At 39.1% G+C, this 20,089-nt stretch overlaps 1 protein-coding gene and 1 non-coding gene across 4 annotated transcripts in view; both read right to left on the bottom strand.

Annotated features, from left to right (window-relative positions):
* The window catches only part of LOC122740626 (nebulin related anchoring protein), an 84,298-nt gene that overhangs the window by 45,339 nt on the left and 18,870 nt on the right, over nt 1-20,089 (bottom strand). For 2 of the 3 annotated variants that reach the window (XM_043983068.1, XM_043983066.1), the window contains exons 10-20: nt 19,574-19,681; nt 17,793-17,909; nt 15,893-15,997; nt 13,072-13,179; nt 12,194-12,298; nt 8,947-9,045; nt 7,720-7,824; nt 3,429-3,536; nt 3,026-3,127; nt 1,663-1,860; nt 871-975 (exon numbers count right to left, since the gene is read on the bottom strand). In XM_043983068.1, the coding sequence (XP_043839003.1) occupies nt 871-975; nt 1,663-1,860; nt 3,026-3,127; nt 3,429-3,536; nt 7,720-7,824; nt 8,947-9,045; nt 12,194-12,298; nt 13,072-13,179; nt 15,893-15,997; nt 17,793-17,909; nt 19,574-19,681 (1,260 nt within the window). The remainder of the gene's footprint in view (nt 1-870; nt 976-1,662; nt 1,861-3,025; nt 3,128-3,428; nt 3,537-7,719; nt 7,825-8,946; nt 9,046-12,193; nt 12,299-13,071; nt 13,180-15,892; nt 15,998-17,792; nt 17,910-19,573; nt 19,682-20,089) is intronic. The other variant, XM_043983067.1, reaches the window with a different exon arrangement.
* Nucleotides 4,768-4,875, bottom strand: LOC122744892. The gene has a single exon (XR_006355228.1). It is a non-coding gene; the product is annotated as a U6 spliceosomal RNA (small nuclear RNA).

The raw sequence follows: 20,089 nt of genomic DNA, 5'->3' as shown, positions 1-20,089 counted from the left end.
AGGGGCAGCTAGGTGGCACAGTGGATAGAGCACCGGCCCTGGAGTCAGGAGGACCTGAGTTCAAATCCGGCCTCAGACACTTAACACTTACTAGCTGTGTGACCTTAGGCAAGTCACTTAACCCCAATTGCCTCACCAAAAAAAAAAAGAGAGAGAGAGAGAGAGAGAGAATTCAAATGCATCTCTTATTTATTTAAAGGAGAAGGGGGAATAAAACATCATTGACTTTATATAGGATGGAGCATATCAGAGGGCTGAAAGTCAGTAAGATATGCTATAGGTTCAAATTCTTCCATTCTACTCCTTTCCAGGCTGTACGCCTGATTCTCCTGGACTTTCTCTACCATGCCATAGCAACCTCTTAACCCTGGATTTCACACATTGGAACTACTCTCTGCCTCTTTGGCCCCTTCTTCCGATTCGCTGGTTCCCTTCAGAACCTCCATTTTAAGGAGGATGCCCGGGTCAGCCATGTCTTCATTCCTCTCAAGTTCTCCAAGTCCTCACTCTCTGGACTTTCTCTACCATCCCCTGCCCTGCATACATTTATTTTTTCACCTTCTAATTCCTCACTCTTTGGTTTATGTTGTCCCCTTCCTCCCCCCCCCCCCCGCCCCCGACTCCTTGAAAGTAGATAGGAACTGTCATACTGCTCATATTTGTATTACCAGTGCTTAGCATGATCTCTGGCACATAGTAAGCACTTAATAAATGCATGTTGACTTGACAAAAAATGAATGGGGGTCTTTTATTCATCCTGTGTAAAAGTCAGTGGGAGTTCACAGAAATTAAGAGATTTCAGCAGGCCTCTCTTAATGTCTCCAGGACTGAAGATGGTCTGAGAGACCAAAAGAATTGCATTTTGGTTACCTCGCTAATCAGCTCTCCGGCTTTCTTGGCCTGTTCTATATTGAGACTCCCATCTGCCATCCACCCAACTCCTTTCATCCATGTCAGGTCTGCCTTGTACTGCAGCTGCAAGAGAGAAACCACCAGGTTGTGGTTAGAGAAATGGAAACATATAGGAAAATCACCGGGCAACTGAAAGGGCCCGACGCCTTCCATTAAAAACAAACAAACAAATTATCTTGGGCTGTACTCAAGCAAGAAAACAAAAACTGGACTAACCTTGTGTCCAACTCAAGTAAGTATTTAGTTTGTGCTGGCCCACAAGGGGAACATCCAAAGTAAACATTCGCATGTCCTTTTGACAAAGGATCTCTCCCCTTGTTAAGTGACTAAATTCCCAGTATTTCCCCCATCTAAGCTCCCACTGCCAATTCTCTTTCTCTTCCTAATATCTCCAGGCACTAACTCTAATTTTCTCTGTCCCAGATCCTGTTCCATTCTCTCAAGTAGGCTCAGTATCTCTAGATTCTCCATTTTTTCTCTTATCTTTTTTTCTTATCTGGATCCATCTTAGCTCTTTTCCATTTCCTAGTCCTCTAGGTGAATCACAGAAGACCCCAAAGTGGGTTTTAGACTTTCTGCTCTGAGGAACCAGCTCTCTGCTGTTATAAACTCCCATCTTTTTCGTCCTAAAAGAATTATCTAAGGCTAAGACAAATTATCTGAGACTCAATTATCTAAGTCAAAGGCTGAGGATTATCTAAGAAGTCTGAGGTTGGGAATCCCTGGTAACAGGATGGATGGAGACCTCACCTCACTCTGAAGCTTGTAGGCTTTTTTAGCCCAGTTAGTTTTTATATCCTCAGGGAGCACTGTATAGACGTGCTGCTTCTTCCTATAATCCAGGTCACTGGCTAGAGCCTGGGCCTTCTTGGCATGCTGGATGTTGACCATATCCATAGGCAGGTGGAAATGAGTCTTACTCTCTTCAAACCCTTTCTTGTATTCAACCTTAAGTATAAAAACACACACAAACACAAATGTCTTTGACTTAAAACATGGCTGTAAAGAAGTAGAATGAGTGAGTAGAGAAATAAGTAAAGCTAATTTAAAGGAATCAGACACCTTCAAGGAGTTATCAGTGCCTAGCACAGTGCTTGGCACATAGTAGGAGCTTAGTAGCCTTAGTAGGTGGTATAGTAGATAGAATGTTAGACTTGGAGTCAGGAATTCCTGAGTTCAAATCTAGCCTCAAACACTTTTGTGTGACCTGGCTCAAATCACTTTTTCTCTTTATGCTTTGGTTTTCCTTAATTAATGCTGGTTAATAGTGGGTCTCTACATGGTACAATAGATAGAGCCCTGGGCCTGGAGTCAGGAAGACCTGAGTTCAAAGTCCAACCTCAGACACTAGCTCTGTGACCCTGGACAAGTCACTTAACCCTGTTTATCTTAGTTCCTCATCTGTACAATGAGCTGGAGAAGGAAATGGCAAACCACTCCACTATCTTTGCCAAGAAAACCCCAAAGAAGGGGTCACAGAGAATTGAACATGACTGAAAAAATGATAACAACAATTGTAGTAATAGTAGTGGTGGTAGTGGTAGTAAATGCTTGTTGATTGGGAGATACCATAATATCAATGCTAACTGATACTCAAATAGTGCTTTCAGGTTTACAAAATCAGGAGCTCATCTGATCCTCATAACAATTCTATGTGTTTTGCATGAAGGGAAATGGGTTCAGAAAAGTTAAGTGTGTTCATAGTCACACTATGTTAAAAAGTTAAGTGTGTTCATAGTCACACATAGTTTCAGGTGTAGGATTTAAACCCAGGTTACTCCTGATTCCAAGTCCATTGCTCTTACTTCCCTAAAGTAAGATGAGAGTCTTCCCAAACTTCATTCTGTTGTATAACTGAACTTCCTGGACTTTAATTATTCATTATTGCTCACTTTCAAGAACCATCCCTGAGTTACTCTGAAATTATAGCAACAAGTCACAACTAATGAACAAAGGTTGCACCCCTCCAATCTCTCCCACAGTTCAGTCAAAGAAGGGGCTTCGAGCAGGAGTTTCTAACTGGTTCATGGCCTCATAGGGTGACTGACAAAGAATGCTCACTGAAGAACTTTTCCCTAAAACACCTTATAAGTAACAGGAAGAAATAGTTTACCTCACTGCTCATCTTGGCCACCTGCAGGGAGTGCAAAAGCCTGGAATCTTTGGTTCCCATGGCTCTGCCTTTTGTTTTTTCGTAGTCTTCTTTGTATTTAATCTTGAGAGAAAGAAGAAAGTCTCTTGTGAGTGGGGAGAATGGGGGGGGGGGGGTTGGAGAAGAAGTCCGCCATTGGAAGAGGCCAGACTGTTACAAGTGCAAGACGAAGGATCCCAGGGAAAAAAAACATTTTTTTAAAAAAGAATCTCTCAATGTTTATCAAATCCAGAATAAGATGAAAGTATTAGAAGTTCTGCAACTTTAAAATGCAACCTAGCAATCATTATTTTCCCCACATGACCACCAACACTTCATCGGAACAATTTCTTATGCATTTACAAGTTAATGAGGTAAAACCTACGTTGCTGGCAAGCTCCCCCGAGGCTTTGGCAGCCAACAAAGGCATGGCATCCAGCTTCATCTCAAACCCTCGGCCCTTTGTCTTCTCCCAACCTTCTTTGTACTTCACCTGATAAAGGAAACACCAGGTGAATAGGAGTAGCTATTGGCAGCACTGCTTAAAGTCAAAGTGAAAAGAAAAGAAAGCCTCTATCTTCCCCAAGATACAGAAAAGTGGGCGATCAGAGTTGAAACTTTTACTATTCTACTCTCATTATTTTTATTATCATTAAGAGTCTGTGATAATGGGGGCTATACAGCTAAATAAAGACAAATTTAATATTATTGATAGGATGTGAATATTCTTAATCATGTGAAGATTATGAAAATTGATAACATATAAAGACAACTAAATTTAATATTGTTGATGAGATACAAATAAAGTCAATCAGATATTGACAATATGTAAATAAAGGTGACTAGAACTGATATTATTGATACTATGTCACTGGTATCAATAATGTGGCTATTATGAATACTGATAACATGTAAATGAAGGGAAGTCAATTTAATAATATGTGAATGAGAATCCTTGCAGTGTGTGCCTTGGAATCAAGAAGATTTTGGTTTCAAATCCTGCCTCATACACATATGATCTATGTGACTGTGTTCAAGGCATCTCTCTAAGCTGAAAGTTACAGTGAAATTACTGATCTGCACAGATTAAGCAAGTTTGCACATCAGAATTTCCCTAAACCAGTGAAATCACAATTCAAGGAAAAATGCAGATCTAAATGAAATAATAATAATATGTAAATACTTCAAGAGGTCTATAATATCATTGAGTATGAATAGCTCCTCTGCTGATTCAGACTATAAACTCTTCACACCATAGTAAATACTCTTAAGGTCATACCTTAAACCTCAGCACCCCTTGTTACTGTGTCACCTACATTATTGTGAATTGTGACATTTCCCTCTTAGCTCCTGTCCTTCCATATCTCTCCCTGCCTCGGTTCTATTCTTCATCCTTATTGCTCTTTCAGTTGCTTCCTCCATCCCTCTTTATTCTCCCAATCCTAACCTAATCTTCCTCCCTTAACAGTCTTAACCCCTAATACTTAATACATTTACCTGGATATTGTCCTCCACCCTTGACTCCCTTTCTTTCTTGTTCCTACTGTCCTTCACCCCACAGCAGATCCCATCCCTCTATCACTCTCATCATTTGCTTTCTCTACTCACTCCCTGCTGCTGAATAGCACCAGAAGAAGTCTTACCACTGCACTGTATAAATTTGGACCTTGAGTACTGCACCACAATCCTCTCATTCTTTCCTGATTGATTCTTTCTTTTTCCTTTACAATATGGAATGCTTCACGAATTTGTGTGTCATCTTTGCCCAGGGGCCATGCTAATCTTCTCTGTATTTTTCTAAATTTTAGTATATGTGCTGCTGAAGTGAGCACCCTAACTCACTCTTTATCCCACCCTCCTTAGTGGCTCTTCATAACCTTCTCTTCTTTACTTAAGGTCCCCTATACCTCCACAACCTTTCCTCTTGCAGCAAATATCCTCACTTCCTATTTGACCGGAAAAATGGAAGCCATCTGTCATAAGTTCCTTCACCATCCCCACTTCGTATACAAAACAAAACCCCCTCTACAACACCTAGCCCTTACTCCAGTAGCCCTTCTCCTTCCCAAGGGTAATCCCCCTATCTAGGCATTTTCCCCTGTTTCCTCCAGGAGCTTGCCCCATTGATAATATTTTCTCTCTCTCTCTCTGTCTCTCACTGTCTGTCTGTCTGTCTGTCTGTCTGTCTGTCTGTCTGTCTGTCTGTCTGTCTGTGTGTGTGTGTGTCTGTGTCTCTGTGTGTCTGTCTGTCTCTCTCTCTCTCTCTCTCTCTCTCTCTCTTTCTCTCTCTCTCTCTCTCTCTCTCTCTCTCTCTCTGTCTGTGTGTGTGTCTCTGTGTGTCTCCTCTCTCTCTCTCTCTCTCTCTCTCTCTCTCTCTCTCTCTCTCTCTCTCTCTCTCTCTCCCCCCACTCCCCCAACTTCAATCCCTTCTCATCAACTGGTTCCTTTCTTCACCACCAACAAATATGCTCAAGTATATACCCCATCTTTCAGAAAACCTTCTTTTGACCCTGCCATCTTGCCAAACTATCATCTTCTCCTTCTTTTCTTTTTTGCCACCAAATTTTCAGAAAGACTCCTCTACACTTCTCACCACAACGTATGTCTCAATCCTTTGCAGTATGGTTTCAAATTTAACTCATTCAACTAAAAATGCTCTTCCAAGATAGCCAACAATCACTCAATTGCAAAAGCTAGTTCTCGGCACTGATTTTCCTTAACTTCTCTGCAGCTCAGAGCCATAACTAAGGTAAATTAGCCAGAGCTTTTCCCCAAGGAACCTGATTTAGAGAATGACAGAACTAGAGAACAATTACAACACTTTCAGTCCTTGGACTGTTTAGAAACAAGACTCACATACAATTTAGCACCTAGCCACAAAGAAACGGTTAAAATTAGGACACTACCAGGTTGCAGAATAGGGTAATTTTCTCCCTTAACCCTGGCTGATAGTTTTCCATATACTGCTTTTCTTCAAAAGACCTGCTGGTCCTGGAGTGATTTGTGACATTCATTGTTGTCATACAGCGGTTTCTGACTATTGGTGACCCCATTTGGAGTTTTCTTGGCAAAGATGGTTTGCCATTTCCTTCTCCAGTTCATTTTACAAATGAGGAAACTGAGGCAAACTGAGTTAAGTGATTTTCCCAGGGTCACACAGCTAGTAAGTGACTGAGGCTGGATTTGAACTGAGGAAGATGAGTCTTCCTGACTCCAGACTCAGAGCTCTATAGATACTGTGCCACCCAGCTGCCTTGTCATAATCGTATCAGACAAAGCTCTCCCTTAGATCTTATCTGTCACTTTTGTGATAGTGATCCTTCTTCCCACCCTAATCTCTCCACCCTTGATGTGTGACACAGCTCTCTCCTGGCTCTCCCTCAACTTGCCTTACTTCTCTCTCACCCTTCTCTATTGCATTGCTGCCCATCTCATTTCCCCAAAGAGTGAGGTCCCCTCGTGCTCTTCCCTAGGTCTTCTGTACTTCATCCTGTCTCCTATAGAGATCTCACCACTTCCTATGGATTCAAGTACTATCTCCATGCTGATACTTCACAGATATTTCTACCTAGCCTAGTCTACCTCCTGGACTCCTGTTTTCATTGTCAACTCCTTGCCGGATATCTAACCCTGGATATTCTGTAGGTAAAGCAAATTCAATAAGTCCAAAACAAAACTCACCATCCCCCCCACACATAAAAAAATCCCTTTTCTTCCTTCATATTTCTCTCTTCCTGTTAAGGACACCATCTTCCAATTCACCCACAAACATAACTCCGAAGTCATCTTTGACTCCCTTTGCCCTCAGCTCATATTTCCAGATGGTTCAAAAAGTCTTCTTGATCTTCTTTCCACAAAATCTATCACAACCATCCCTCTCTCTCCATTGACACAACCATTACCCTAATTCCAGCCCTCACTGCCTTTTATTTCAGCTATTACAAGGCCCCCCTAACTGTTCTCCTTGCTTCTAGTCTCTGCCTTCTTCAATCCATCTTCCTCCTAGCTGCCAAAATAATCTTCCTAAGCCATAGATCTGACATGTCAGATATCATATGCTGCTCCACAACTTTGCCTCGGGTTAAAATGCCAATAACTCAAATCTGACAATTAAGGCCTGCCACAGTCTGACTCCCATCGACCTTTGCAACCTTACTTTGTACCACTCCCCCTCACAAATGCTACATTCCAGCCAAACTCAACTACTGGCTGTTCCCCAAACTTGACATTTTATAAGCTGCATTCACACAAGTCATTCACCATGCCTAGAATGTGCTTCCTGTTCATTTTTGTCCCTCACCTCAAAATCCTGATCTTTCTTCAAGGACCCTGTCAGGTACCTCCTCTTCCTCCATGAAGTTCCCCATGATTCCCCTACCCCCAATGGCTAAGCCCCAATTTTCTTCATTTGCATATACATTCTATTCCCCCAATAGAATGCAATCAGTTCCTTGCAATTCATTTTTGTCTTGTATTCCTAGCATCAAGCAAACTGATAATCATATAGTAAGCGTTTAATAAATTCAATTTAATAAATATTTTATTTTAAAATTTAATTTAATGTCCTAAATAAAATGAACTGAACCATCTCCCATTTATGCTCATAACAAATGAACATAACATATGTTGGTTGAATTGATTGAACCAGCTCCCTTTCAGGCATGTTTTTTGCTTACCTCACTGAACAGTTCAGCATTGGCTCTGGCTTTTACTAACTGAGGTACGTCTTGTGGCAAGGTATAATTCAACTTGTTCTTCTCATAATCTGCCCGGTAATTTACCTGTTGGGACCAGAATACAAAGTTGTGAGTGCAGGGTTTCTAAGCAGGTCAAATGTAAATATGTGCCTTTAATTTATACAGATTTATACAGAAAGAAAAAAAGCAGTGGGAATTCTCCAGTTCTAATCAAATTAGTAATCCTGGAGTGGGGTGAGAAGAAGGAGGAGGAAGAAGAGGAGGAAGAAGAAGAAAAGGAGAAGGAAGAAGAGGAGGAAGAGGAGGAGGAAGAGGAGGAAAAGGAGCAAGAGGAGGAACAGGAGGAAGGAACAGTGCTAAACATTTAATAATAATAATAATAATAATAATAGCTATATTCCTATAGACCTTACTATATGCCAGGCACAATGTTAAGCATTCAATAATAATAATAGCTAATATTTATATAGTATTTACTATGTGCCAGGCACTGTGCGGAGCTTTATAAATATCTAATTTGATCCTCACAACAACCCTGCAAGGCTATACTATTATTATTCCCATTTTATATTTGAGGAAACTGTGGCAAACAGGATTAAGTGACTTGCACAGGGTCACACAGCTACTAAGTGTCTGAGGCCAGATTTGAACTCATATTTTCCCAACTCCGGGCCCCATACTCAATCCAGTGAGCCACCAGCTGCCTCTGGGAAATATTGACTTAATTGACTGATTTGACTGATTTCCCACACACACAAAATAGAATCATTCCTTCAATGGAAGCCTAGAAGATGAAGCACCAAGCTTGGATTCAAGATCAGGCAGGGCAAATCATGCCTCAGACACTTACTGCTCATGTAACCCAGAGCAAATTACTTAACCTTTCTGAAGTTGTTTCTTCATTTGTAAAATGGGGATAATAATTGCATCTCCTTCACAGGATTACTGTTGTGATCAAATGAAAAAGTGTTATGTAAAGCACTCTGTAACCATGAAAGCATTTATATAAAAATGGAAGTTATTCGAGTCTGTGAAAAGCAACATGACATCAGTTTGTCCATGTTCACATGGCTGATCATCATGGGAGAATATCAAGGTGGCCAAAAGCCCAGTGGATGAAGAGGAGTAAAATGAAGATGATCACAATGTTCCCAACTGGCCGCCAAGAGTCAGGAATAACTTAGTGGTCAGCGGCATCCCCCTTACATGACTGAGTTGCTGTGCGTTGATCTTAGCTTGAACAATCTGCGGGGTATTGGTCACAGAGCTGTACTTCAACTTGTCGATGCTCTGCCTATAGTTGACCTGGGTCAAAAAGAGAGATCAAAGAAGTCAGCTTGTTCTCATATAAGATGGACAACATTGCTTAGTCATTGGATGGTTGTCCTAACCCTTCACTTATCGACTTGCTAAAATGAGAAGAGAAGATTCAGAATAGGTTTTGTAAAACATAAAAAGTCTGAGTCAAGGAAATGTTGTCCACTGAAAAGAAGAAAAATAATCACAAACAATGAACATAATTGACATGACTTTTTATAAAGGGGGATGAAGCATTTGTTGCTCTATTTGGGAACACTTCTAATGTCTCTTCCCCTTATATCTTCTGGATCATCCCAGAATCATTTCTCAGCATTCTTCTTGGTCTATGAATAAATTTATGAACCTGCCTTCAGGGAAAGGTGTCATGTTCTGCCAACCAACTGGACCGACCAACTCCTACTGTTTCTGCCTTGCATTTGGGATTGGTTTGGTTGGCTAAAGCCCAAGAAAAATGAAAACAAACAAGGTTACAATCCAGTGGGTTAAAGGGGGTTGCTCAGTACAACATGAAGGTACCCAGGGAGAGAGGCAAGAAGGGAGTAGAAAGGAAGGTTGAAAAATGCCTAAACTTTACCTATTTAAAAATCTTGCCAAGGTCTGTCCCTGGAAACAAGAAATAAGGAGAAAATTATCTTCCTTGTTACCCTCTCCCTTCTGTGTGGCATGGCTTATGCTTCTATCACTACTAAGTCCACATGTATTATGGCTTCAATAGGCTGTTGTGGGTTGGGTTTTGGCATCTAGGAAAACTGTGTTCAGTGTTCTGAACAACCAGCTTACAATGGAACTTCTAAAACAGCCCACTTGTAAGGTGGTGATACCTGTACTTGTTGTTTGTCCTTCATTCTCTAAGGGGATCGTGACATCAGGGTGATGTCATGACTTGCAGTGGATTGGATTTAAACAAGGGAGGGCTGTGCAAAGTCACCAAACTCATTCTCTCCTGCAGAGCCATCTGGGTCCAGTGGCAAGATATATATCAGGATGACTGGAGATGACCCTGGATGTTTAAGGCAATTGGGGTTAAGTGACTTGCCCAGGGTCACACAGCTAGTAAGTGTCTGAGGTGAGATTTGAACTCAGGTCCTCCCAACTTCAGGATCAATCCTCTATCCACTGTACCACTTAGCTGCCCCACAATGATACCTGTACTAGAAATAATTCAAAGTACGTGTCAATCTAGCAGTAGTCTAGTAATAGTCCTGTGCCACTTTATAAGTAAATGATAGAATTACTATTAGACTTTTAGGTAATGATTCAGAATAAAGTTTTTGCACGCTTTGAGATTGGGATATAGGGAAAAGTTGGAAAAAAATAAAGTTATTTCAATGTCAACCACTAATGAGATTAGTGTATGCTAGCTTCCTAATGTATTAATTCAGTAGCAGAAATGATCGTCTCATAAGAAGTGAATTAGGATTCTGAGTTATGCAAGATTAAATGTAATGAAAAATATATTTTTAAGCTGCATATGCCTGCCAGATAACTAGGCATTAAATACGGAGCAGAACACAATTATTTTTCACTGTAGGACATAATTAACAGTCAGCACAGTTAATCACCTCCTTGCGACATCAGAAATGCATGTATATTGCTTCAATCTAGGTTCTGAAGGGGCTCTTTGCCATAGAGTGAAGTCTAATTCTAATGACATTTAATGTTGACAAAATCCTTCTAAATGGAATTCCCTTTAACTAAGTACCTCTATTTAACTCCCATTTCTACTCCATTAGGCTGCCTTCATGGTTCTGGGACAGAGACAGAACAGGGACAAGACATTAATATTTCCTCGGCAAGGTTTGAAAATTATACCCTTGTGCATTTGAAAATTGGATTCCTTGTCTGTTACTGTCCACTGTGAATCTTTAAGTCTGCTCTATAATGCACACAGAGCTAAAGAACAGTGTTTTGTAGAAAGTCAGATTTTCGGGCATTAAAATAGACACAATTTTTAAAAGTTATTTTAACAAGTATCCCTTGTCGTGCACCCTAAGCATTGTACCTGAAGCAGCTGCCTGGTTTATCTACTCCTAATTCTGACCACAGTTGAGAGAACAAAAATGCAATAAAGGGAGTTTTTTTCATATTTTTGTTCAGCAAGACTCTATAATGCCAGCACTGGGAAGGAGGTGAAAGACAGGACAATAGGATCATGGATTTAGATATGGAAAGGATCTTAAAGGCCCTAGAATCAAACCTCTTCATTTTAAAAATGGGGAAGCTGAGTTTGAGAGTGGTTGACTTGTCCAGGATCACACAGATAATAAATAAATCTCTGAGGCAGGATGTGAACCCAAGTCTTACTAACTCTGGGTCCAGTCCTCTCTTTATGCCACTACCTACATCTGTACAAATTAGTAATAACCACCATGTTCTAAGTTTATTATTGTATCGGATGTTAATAACACACAGTAGGCAGATTTGTGGGCCATGACTTGACTGAGATTCCTGTTTCTAATCAAATCCACATAATAACAAGGCCTGCTATTTTGTAGGATGACTATACAAAACTTGAAGACCTCCATTATGGATTTTCATGTCTAAATAAACCTGCTGGTTTTGAAGTATTCTTCCCCACAAGGGACATGCTAAAAGTAGCCAAACTTTTCTAGGTAGTTCTGCAGCAAGATAAATTAAGTTCTCCAGCAGATAAATTAAAATAATTACCAGAAAAAGAAACAACTAAGAACATAAGACTGTGGAGCAAAGTCAAAATAAGACAGTGAGAACATCTGCCAGATAACAACTTTACGATATTTATAAACTTTTACATTTCCTTCTTTCAATTGACTGCTTTAAAACATTCAATTTTGTTGCTTCCTCTCACCTTCATTAGGAGATTATTAAACTATCTGGTGCAGTGGATGGAATACTAGGCCTAGAATCAGGAAGACTCATCTTGAGTTCTAATCTGACCTCGGATACCTACTAGCTGTGTAACCCTGTGCAGGTCACTTAACCCTGTTTACCTCAGTTTCCTCATCTTTAAAAATAAGCTTGAGAAAGAAATGGCGAACCAGTCCAGTATCTTTACTCCAAAAGGGGTCACAAAGAGTCAGACATAACTGGAAAACAACCAACCACCCACAAAACAAGCAACAAAAACAAAAGGAGATCTTGGGAATCAACTTACATCCTTTAAGGGAATCAGCTTCATAGTTGTCTGATAGGAAGGAGTAAGAGTTGCTGGGTAGTTGTAATCGATGTTGTCATGTTTATAATCAGATTTATAGGCTATCTGAAAACACAGAAAACAACAGCAGCAAATTTGGGGAGTGGAGGAACCCTTAGTCACAAATTATTTAACTATCACTCATAAGAAAAACCAATACCAAAGTGAGTTCAAGTTCGTCAAGTAAGAACATTGAATTATTTGCAAGCATTTTTAAAACAAAACACTAGTTGATTCTGTTTCTTCTATTCAGTCGATATAATCCCAGTTGATTTTTACCTTTATATCTAATAAAGCACAAAGAGCACTGCCTCGGGAGTCAGAGGATTTGGGTTAAAATTCCTCTTATGATGAATACTATCTATGTGACCTTGGGAGGGTCACAAGTTTTCTGAGCCTCAATTTCTTCATCCATAAAATGGGGGAATTGGGCTAGATAACCTCTATGATCCCTCCTAGCTATAAACCTATGACTTCATGGTCCTTCCCTTCCCTACCCTCTTACCCTTATCCCCTACTTAGCACCATATGCATAATAGTTCAACAATAGTTTATTTTATTGGCTACCAGTATGAATAGAATTCCTACATTCCTTATTTTGATGAACTGAAAGTTAAATTAATAAAAATCTTTTTAGAAACAGTCAATAACATTTAAGTTGTAGCGGTTCATTTTAAAACTCTGGTATTAAATATAAGTGGGTCATTTATAAAATTCATCATTTAACCAAAAGAAGCAAAGTATAAAAGAAAACTGGTCAAAATTCCCTCCTCCCCTTTCATAAAACATCACCTGTTTTTCTGTGTTGCCAAGTTTGGTCTCCAAAAAAAATGACTTACGTTGCTTGCCAGATTTGCGACCTTCATGGCATGTAGAGTACGCCGGTCCATGCCAACCCCTTCATAGTGGCCTTTTAGTTCATTCTGGTAATTTTCCTTGTATTTATTCTGCAAAGAAGCACCCACCATTCAGTTTCATCATTCTGTTACCCAAACAGTGCAAGATAAACATTTTTTAGGTCTCAAAATCAAAAGAAACGATGAAACACAACTTTGTTAAGGTGTTGACCATTCTAAGTTATAATACTAATGTACTAAAAATTTGTTAGACCTTTTTTTAAAACTCAAAGTTTCCAATGAACACCAGAACATCAGTTGAGTACATCCTGGCAAGTGCACAGGGAAAAAATATGGGTTCTTTAAAGCCAAGAAATCTGGATTTTTTTTTCTAGCCTCATCTGAAAACATAGCAATTTTTCAATTCTTCCAGTGTGAAAACCTGTAGCATTTAAAAATCAGATTATGGTCAATCAATATTTATAGAGTACCTACTATGTGCAAGGTCCATAAGCCACTTCTTTTCTTAGTGCTTACATATTTTTTAAAGTACAGATAAATGTAAACAAATATCCATTTTCTGTATATGCACATTTTATATTATGTGTATACATATATCGTATAGAGACACACACACAGATGCACAAACCCAACTATATTTACTATATTTGTATGTGACACACACAAACCAAGTTTGGAGATAGATAGATAGATAGATCTCTATATATGTAGATAATTTAGACAATTGCATATCCAAAGATATGCAGATATGTATCTAGATCTCAATCTTTATACAAATACCTATCAGTCTAGATCTATGTATATATATCTCTATATTATATACATACACACATAAATACAAACATATATACATATATGTTTGTGTATATATATATTTACATACATACACTTGGTTTTTAATCAGAAACTGAGCTTTAACCAAGCTGAATTCAATAGAACACAATTTATTACTAAACACCTATTACTTGGCATTCATATACCATGCTGGATGTTGGGGATACAATGCCCCAAAAGAGACCCAGCCCTTAAGAAGCTTCAGTTCCACTAGCACAAACAACTTTTACACAGATAAGTAGATATAAAATATATGCAAAATACATATAAAATATTTTCTGGGGAAAGAACATTAACAACTGAGTGAATAAGGAGTTGAATCTTGAAGAGAGGTAGGGTGCCCAAATGCAGGAAAGACAGAGAGCATTGCAAGTATGAGAGCTAGCATGGGCAAAGGCATTGAGATGGGAGGGGGGAAAGTCCTGGATGACAACAGTGAGCAGATCACTTTGGCAAGATCTGACAAGGAGTATTATGCAATCAACCTGGGAGGATGGGGTAGAAAGAGACTGTGAAGGAAAGTTTGTATTCAATCCCAGAGAGAGCAGAATACCACTGGAACTTCTCAAACACAAGAGTAACATGGTCAGACTTGCAGAATAATAATAACTATGCACCAGACACACATAGTTTAAGAAAGTGGCCTTGGTCTATTTCTCTTGAGGGCAAGAACTGTATCCTTCCTAATCATTCTGTATAGTATGAGTGTAAGCAGGCATTTGTGAAATCTTTATGATATTAATGATCACTGCTCATGGTAATACATTTTGCTTTTCAGAACAGTCTAATAAAAAATAAATTTTTCTATTACATTTTAAAGTATTTCCCAAGCTAGCTCTATTAGAATCAGTGAGCAAACTAGAGCCAGTAAAAAGAGAGGGAAGGCACACCAGATTCAATGGAGTTACAAAAAGAAAGATTCTGGCTCAGCATAAATGAGAATTTACTAATGAATACAGCCATTGATTAGTGGAACAAGCCTTCTCTAAAGAGATTTAAAAAGGTGACCCCTCTGTCAAAAATACAGTAGTTAAGTATTACTCAATGAGTGAGTCAAACTAGATTATTTCTAAGGTGCCTTCTAACTCTAAAGTCTATGATTAAGTGAAATAAGGTGGTAAAATAAAATGATGTAAAAATCATGTACAGAACTGAGGTACACTTATTTCATCCTTTCACATGGGCCAGGAATATACTATACACAAAGCCCAAACTAGGGTAAGGCAAATGGGAATTTGCCCTCAGGCATGGAAATTTAGAGGGTGTAAAAATTTAAGTAATGATTTTAAAAGATCATACAATTTAAAAAATCATTTTATTCTCATTGTTATAGAAGTTTTATTACATTAGCAGTATATGAGTTACCAGGATTAATTAATTAAACTAGGAAATTATCAGCTAGTGAGTTTCCCCCTGCAGTAAACAAACAAGGAGCACTCCTCCCCAACTCAATATTGCCTTGTTTCTTCTCCAAATATAGCCTCTCTAGCAGTGACCTCAAGAGGGTTTCTCCCTGACCCCAAGAGATAGCATCAGGGTCTCCCTCACCACCACTAATTTGAAAATGTGTTTATGGGGGGCAGCTAGGTGGCACAGTGGATGGAGCACTGGCCCTGGAGTCAGGAGTACCTGAGTTCAAATCCAGCCTCAGACACTTAACACTTACTAGCTGTGTGACCCTGGGCAAGTCACTTAACCCCAATTGCCTCACTAAAAAAAAAAAAAGAAAAAAGAAAATGTGTTTACTACTATTTGACTAGAGCATCAAAATAGCTAATTATCACTCTAATTTAATTATACATAATCCATTTTGTCAGTAGAGACAACTACATTCAAAAGTCACTGATGTTCCTGTCATGCTTATCTGAAACGTACATATACATTTACATTAACAGAAGCATATTAGTTGTCCTAGAAGATAGGAAGACAAGAGCTGTAAGGTCTACATGTAAAAGCATTAACAACTTACATCACTGGTGAATTTTGAGATCTTGCTGACATTCTTGAACTGAGGCGTCTCACAGTAGTTAATACTGTGGCCTTTACTATTTTCCAGATCTTTCTTATACTCCACCTTCAGAAACCAAAGTATCATTAGGTACAATATAACCAAACCCCCAAATGACTTCTATAGCCTCTGAAGAAATTGAGAATGACACACTTAGAAAATTCTCACCCCAAAAGTTTTAGGATTTTAAAATTAGCATGGCTTTCCTCACCTCTCCCCATATCAATATAGTTCTAATCATCTACTCCTTACCAAACCTCTCCACATTTTTATCTAGTTCAAACGATATAATGAAAAGTTTGCAATTGTTTTACAGAGTCTGAAGACACCACAAATAGATGAAGAGAATTCCTTCAAATTTATGACTTCTTGAGAACCCCTGGATGGCAAAATGGGAAGTACTGTTCAATAGCTATGAAATCAACTCCAAATCATCATAGGTAACTGGAGAAGCCAATTGAAGTCCTATTACTATGAATAGAGTCTCAACTGATCTGTCTCCATAAATAAACACTCCCTGGTGCCCCTCTCTTACAAATGGAAATGTGGTTCCATTGCATGTGAAAATACTACAAAATCCTTGCTTATGATTTGTCCTTTTTTTAAGGGCCTAAGGCAAAATCTTGGAAAAATCTTCCCCCCAGATTCTGCAGTACACTTCTCCTGAGTTCTAAACATGCTGTTTATTTAATATTTTAAAGCTAAATCTAGCAAGAGGCATTGTAAAATAGTATTAAGAAAGAGCATCGGGGGGCAGCTAGGTGGTGCAGTGGATAAAGCACCGGCCCTGGATTCAGGAGGACCTGAGTTCAAATCTAGCCTCAGATACTTGGCACTTTCTAGCTGTGTGACCCTGGGCAAGTCACTTAACCCTCATTGCCCCAGAAAACAAACAAACAAACAAACAACAACAACAAAAGAGCATAAGATGAGAAGTTAGAGCTGGATTCTAGTCCAAGCTGCTACTAACCACCTGTGTGACCTTGGGCAATTCATGTCCCTTATCAGAATTCCAGTTTTCTGAATTGTATGTTAGTTGAGGGAGCTGGACTACATGGTCTGTAAGGTCTATTACAGTTCTAAATGTTGTCCCATAAAAGGAATAATCCTTGGAAGCTAGAGTTGCTGATGAGCCTTCAGAATAGTTACAAGTCTTCTTTATTTTCTTTCTGAATTAATACTCATTGGAATCATGAGTAATTTCAACCCCTTTCTCACTTCAGGAAAGAGGCATTATACAGTGAGGTCCCAATGAGTACAAATAAAGAATCCTCTGAAGTGACTGATTTGAATTTGCACTGCTTATTTCCAATGGGCTGGAACCAATGACCACATTTGATATACTCTTGTCTTAAAATAATCCAAATTTGAATACATGGGACCACTTCTGGGAATTCATTATTCATACTCATTGGGATCTATGTAGTAATTGAGAATAAGAACATTTTCCGACCTCTGAGTTTTAGTGAAGATCAGTATTTGGAACTCAATGCCTTATCTTTGAAAGATATTATATACAAAACCAACATGCCACAGGAAAATATTTAGAAACCTCAATAAGTGTTCCATGTGGCATTTCCTCCACATATACAGTACAATGGTAATTGAAATTTTAATGATAATCTTGAGGTACCTCTTTATGGTGCCTTCTGAATCATCAAGGACTCAATTAAGTGCATAAGAGTTTTAATGTTGGACACATTGTATCTTATTCTGTTTTTTGAAAATTTGCTAATCTATGTATAGTAATTCTCTATCAGCCAGAGTATTTGATCATAAGAATACCATGTTCCCTTCCCATGCCATGTAACAACATCCCTGGCACACTCATAAACACAGGTAACCCCCTCCTCATTCTTACCTCACTAACAAGTTTGTTCACACTCTGGGCACGTTTTAGGACCAAGTTATCTTGGGCTGGAAGTGAATGATAGTGAGCAGCTCCTTTCATCTTATTGAAATCCTGCCTGTATTTTATCTGAAAGAAATGATGAACAAAGGAGGTCTGAGATCACCACTTTCATGGGCCATGTCTGAAAATGCCCCATGATTAGTTTATGGCACAAAATTTTTCTCTACTTATCTGACACAAAGATACATAGTATGTGTTCACTTTTAGATTATCAATAAGCTACTTTACCCTTCTCTTTTCTCTTTGAGATTGATTTGTATTCTCCATATATATATTTAGTCAACCTATTTCAATTGGCCATACATATGGAAGGAAGGTTTCTACCCACCAAGGTAAAAATCAACTTAGGATCAATAAGGGGCAAAACTAAGTGATTTGAATTTCTCCCTTTACCAGAAGAAAGGCAGAGTAAGGATAACATAGCCAATGACTATATAAACAAAGAGGCTCAGTGCTTGGAAATGATTTTCATCTTTAATAAACAATTGACTTCAATAAGATTTGGCATCCTGGGGATTCTTTCAAAAGGAGAAGATGGAAGGTGGAAATAGAGATGATCTGCTTCTGATTCCCTTTTGCCTTTTGAGATTTATACTGAGCATTTCATTGGGTATTAGAGAATATGTAGCTTAATTTTAGCATGTCTTTCAAGGAATGCCAGCTGGCTGAGACTCCATGCAGCAGAGTCAGGTTACAGCCTAGTATCTACCAGTGCAATCAGATGCCCAGTGCATCTGTTTACCCAATCTGATATTCACCCACAGCACTGAATTTCCACATAGACTTCCATTTTATATGAAGCCATTTCATATCTGCATGTATGCAGATGTATCAACATTTGCATTCACCCAAATTGACCAGAAGTACAATTATCCTGTTTGTTTATACGAAACCCTACTGGAGCAGGAAACTATCAATAATCTCAAAAAAAACAACCCCCCCCCCAAAAAAAAAATGATGAACAAAGTGTCTCTGGATGCAAAACAGGAACTGGGGACTAGGTATCTATGTTACTTCAGTTTCATAGAATTGAAGACTGCTAGAACTGGAGGGGGCCTTTGGAATCATCTAATCTATCCTTTTTAAAATTACATGTTAGAGGCAGCTAGGTGGTACAGTGGATAAAGCACTGGCCCTGGATTCAGGAGGACCTGAGTTCAAATCTGACCTCAGACAATTGACACTAGCTGTGTGACCCTAGGCAAGTCACTTAACCCTCATTGCCCTGCAAAAACAAACAAAAGAAACAAAAAATGCATGTAAGGAAACTGAGGCTCAGCAAAGTCTAGCGATTTGCCCAAGATTACAAAGGGAATTGGTGGAAGAACCAAGAGTAAACCTTAGTCTCCATTGCAGACCAAGTCACCTTCCTCTTCCCTCTCATTTCCTTCTTCTTCTTCTTCTTCTTCTTCTTCTTCTTCTTCTTCTTCTTCTTCTTCTTCTTCTTCTTCTTCTTCTTCTTCTTCTTCTTCTTCTTTTGGTGGGAAGGGCAATGAGGGTTAAGTGACTTGCCCAGGGTCACACAGCTAGTGTCAAGAGTCTGAGGACAGATTTGAACTCAGTTCCTCCTGAATCCAGGGCCAGTGCTATATCCACTGTGCCACCTAGCTGCCCCCTTCCCTCTCATTTTCAACACTGACATTACATAAGCTTCTCTAAGGACATCAGTGGGGAAAGCCCATCTCTTCAGTGATTCTGTTGCCCTTCAGTTTCCTACACTTTATACTTACATCACTTGCCAGTTCATTGGCTTTCTTCGCATTCAGATAAGTAGGTGTGATCATAGCAGGAAAGCTACCTTTTCCCCTGGCCTCTTCATATTCTTCTGAATAGTCCTGCTGAGACATGTGGGAAGTTTAATTGTTAATGCTAACTTCACAGAATGAGTGGATGATGAAAGACCATTATCAAAACCCATACTTGTGCAGAACTTGCAAAAAAAATCACTGAAAGAAAATATTCTTGAGATCATATTGGATAAGTATTATTATCCGATTAAATTCAATCCAACAAGCCTTCTTTAAGTACCTCCTAGGTGCCTGCAACTATGCTGGGCACCGGGGTAGAAAGCCAAAAATGAAACTGCCTCAAGGAGGTTACATTTTCCTGAGGGCGGGGTGGGGTCAGGGTATCCATGTCACAAGCATACAAATTTTTTTATATCTAGTGACCAATGGGAAAAGAATATATCTTCAACATTCTCACAGGCCCTCATAATTATGTTCCTATGTCCTTCCAAAGTCTTA

The sequence above is a fragment of the Dromiciops gliroides genome, chromosome 2, assembly GCF_019393635.1.
Source record: "Dromiciops gliroides isolate mDroGli1 chromosome 2, mDroGli1.pri, whole genome shotgun sequence".
NCBI classification, from domain to species: domain Eukaryota; kingdom Metazoa; phylum Chordata; class Mammalia; order Microbiotheria; family Microbiotheriidae; genus Dromiciops; species Dromiciops gliroides.
The sequence above is the reverse complement of the archived record's forward strand: the minus strand, read 5'-3'. Positions and strand labels throughout refer to the sequence as shown.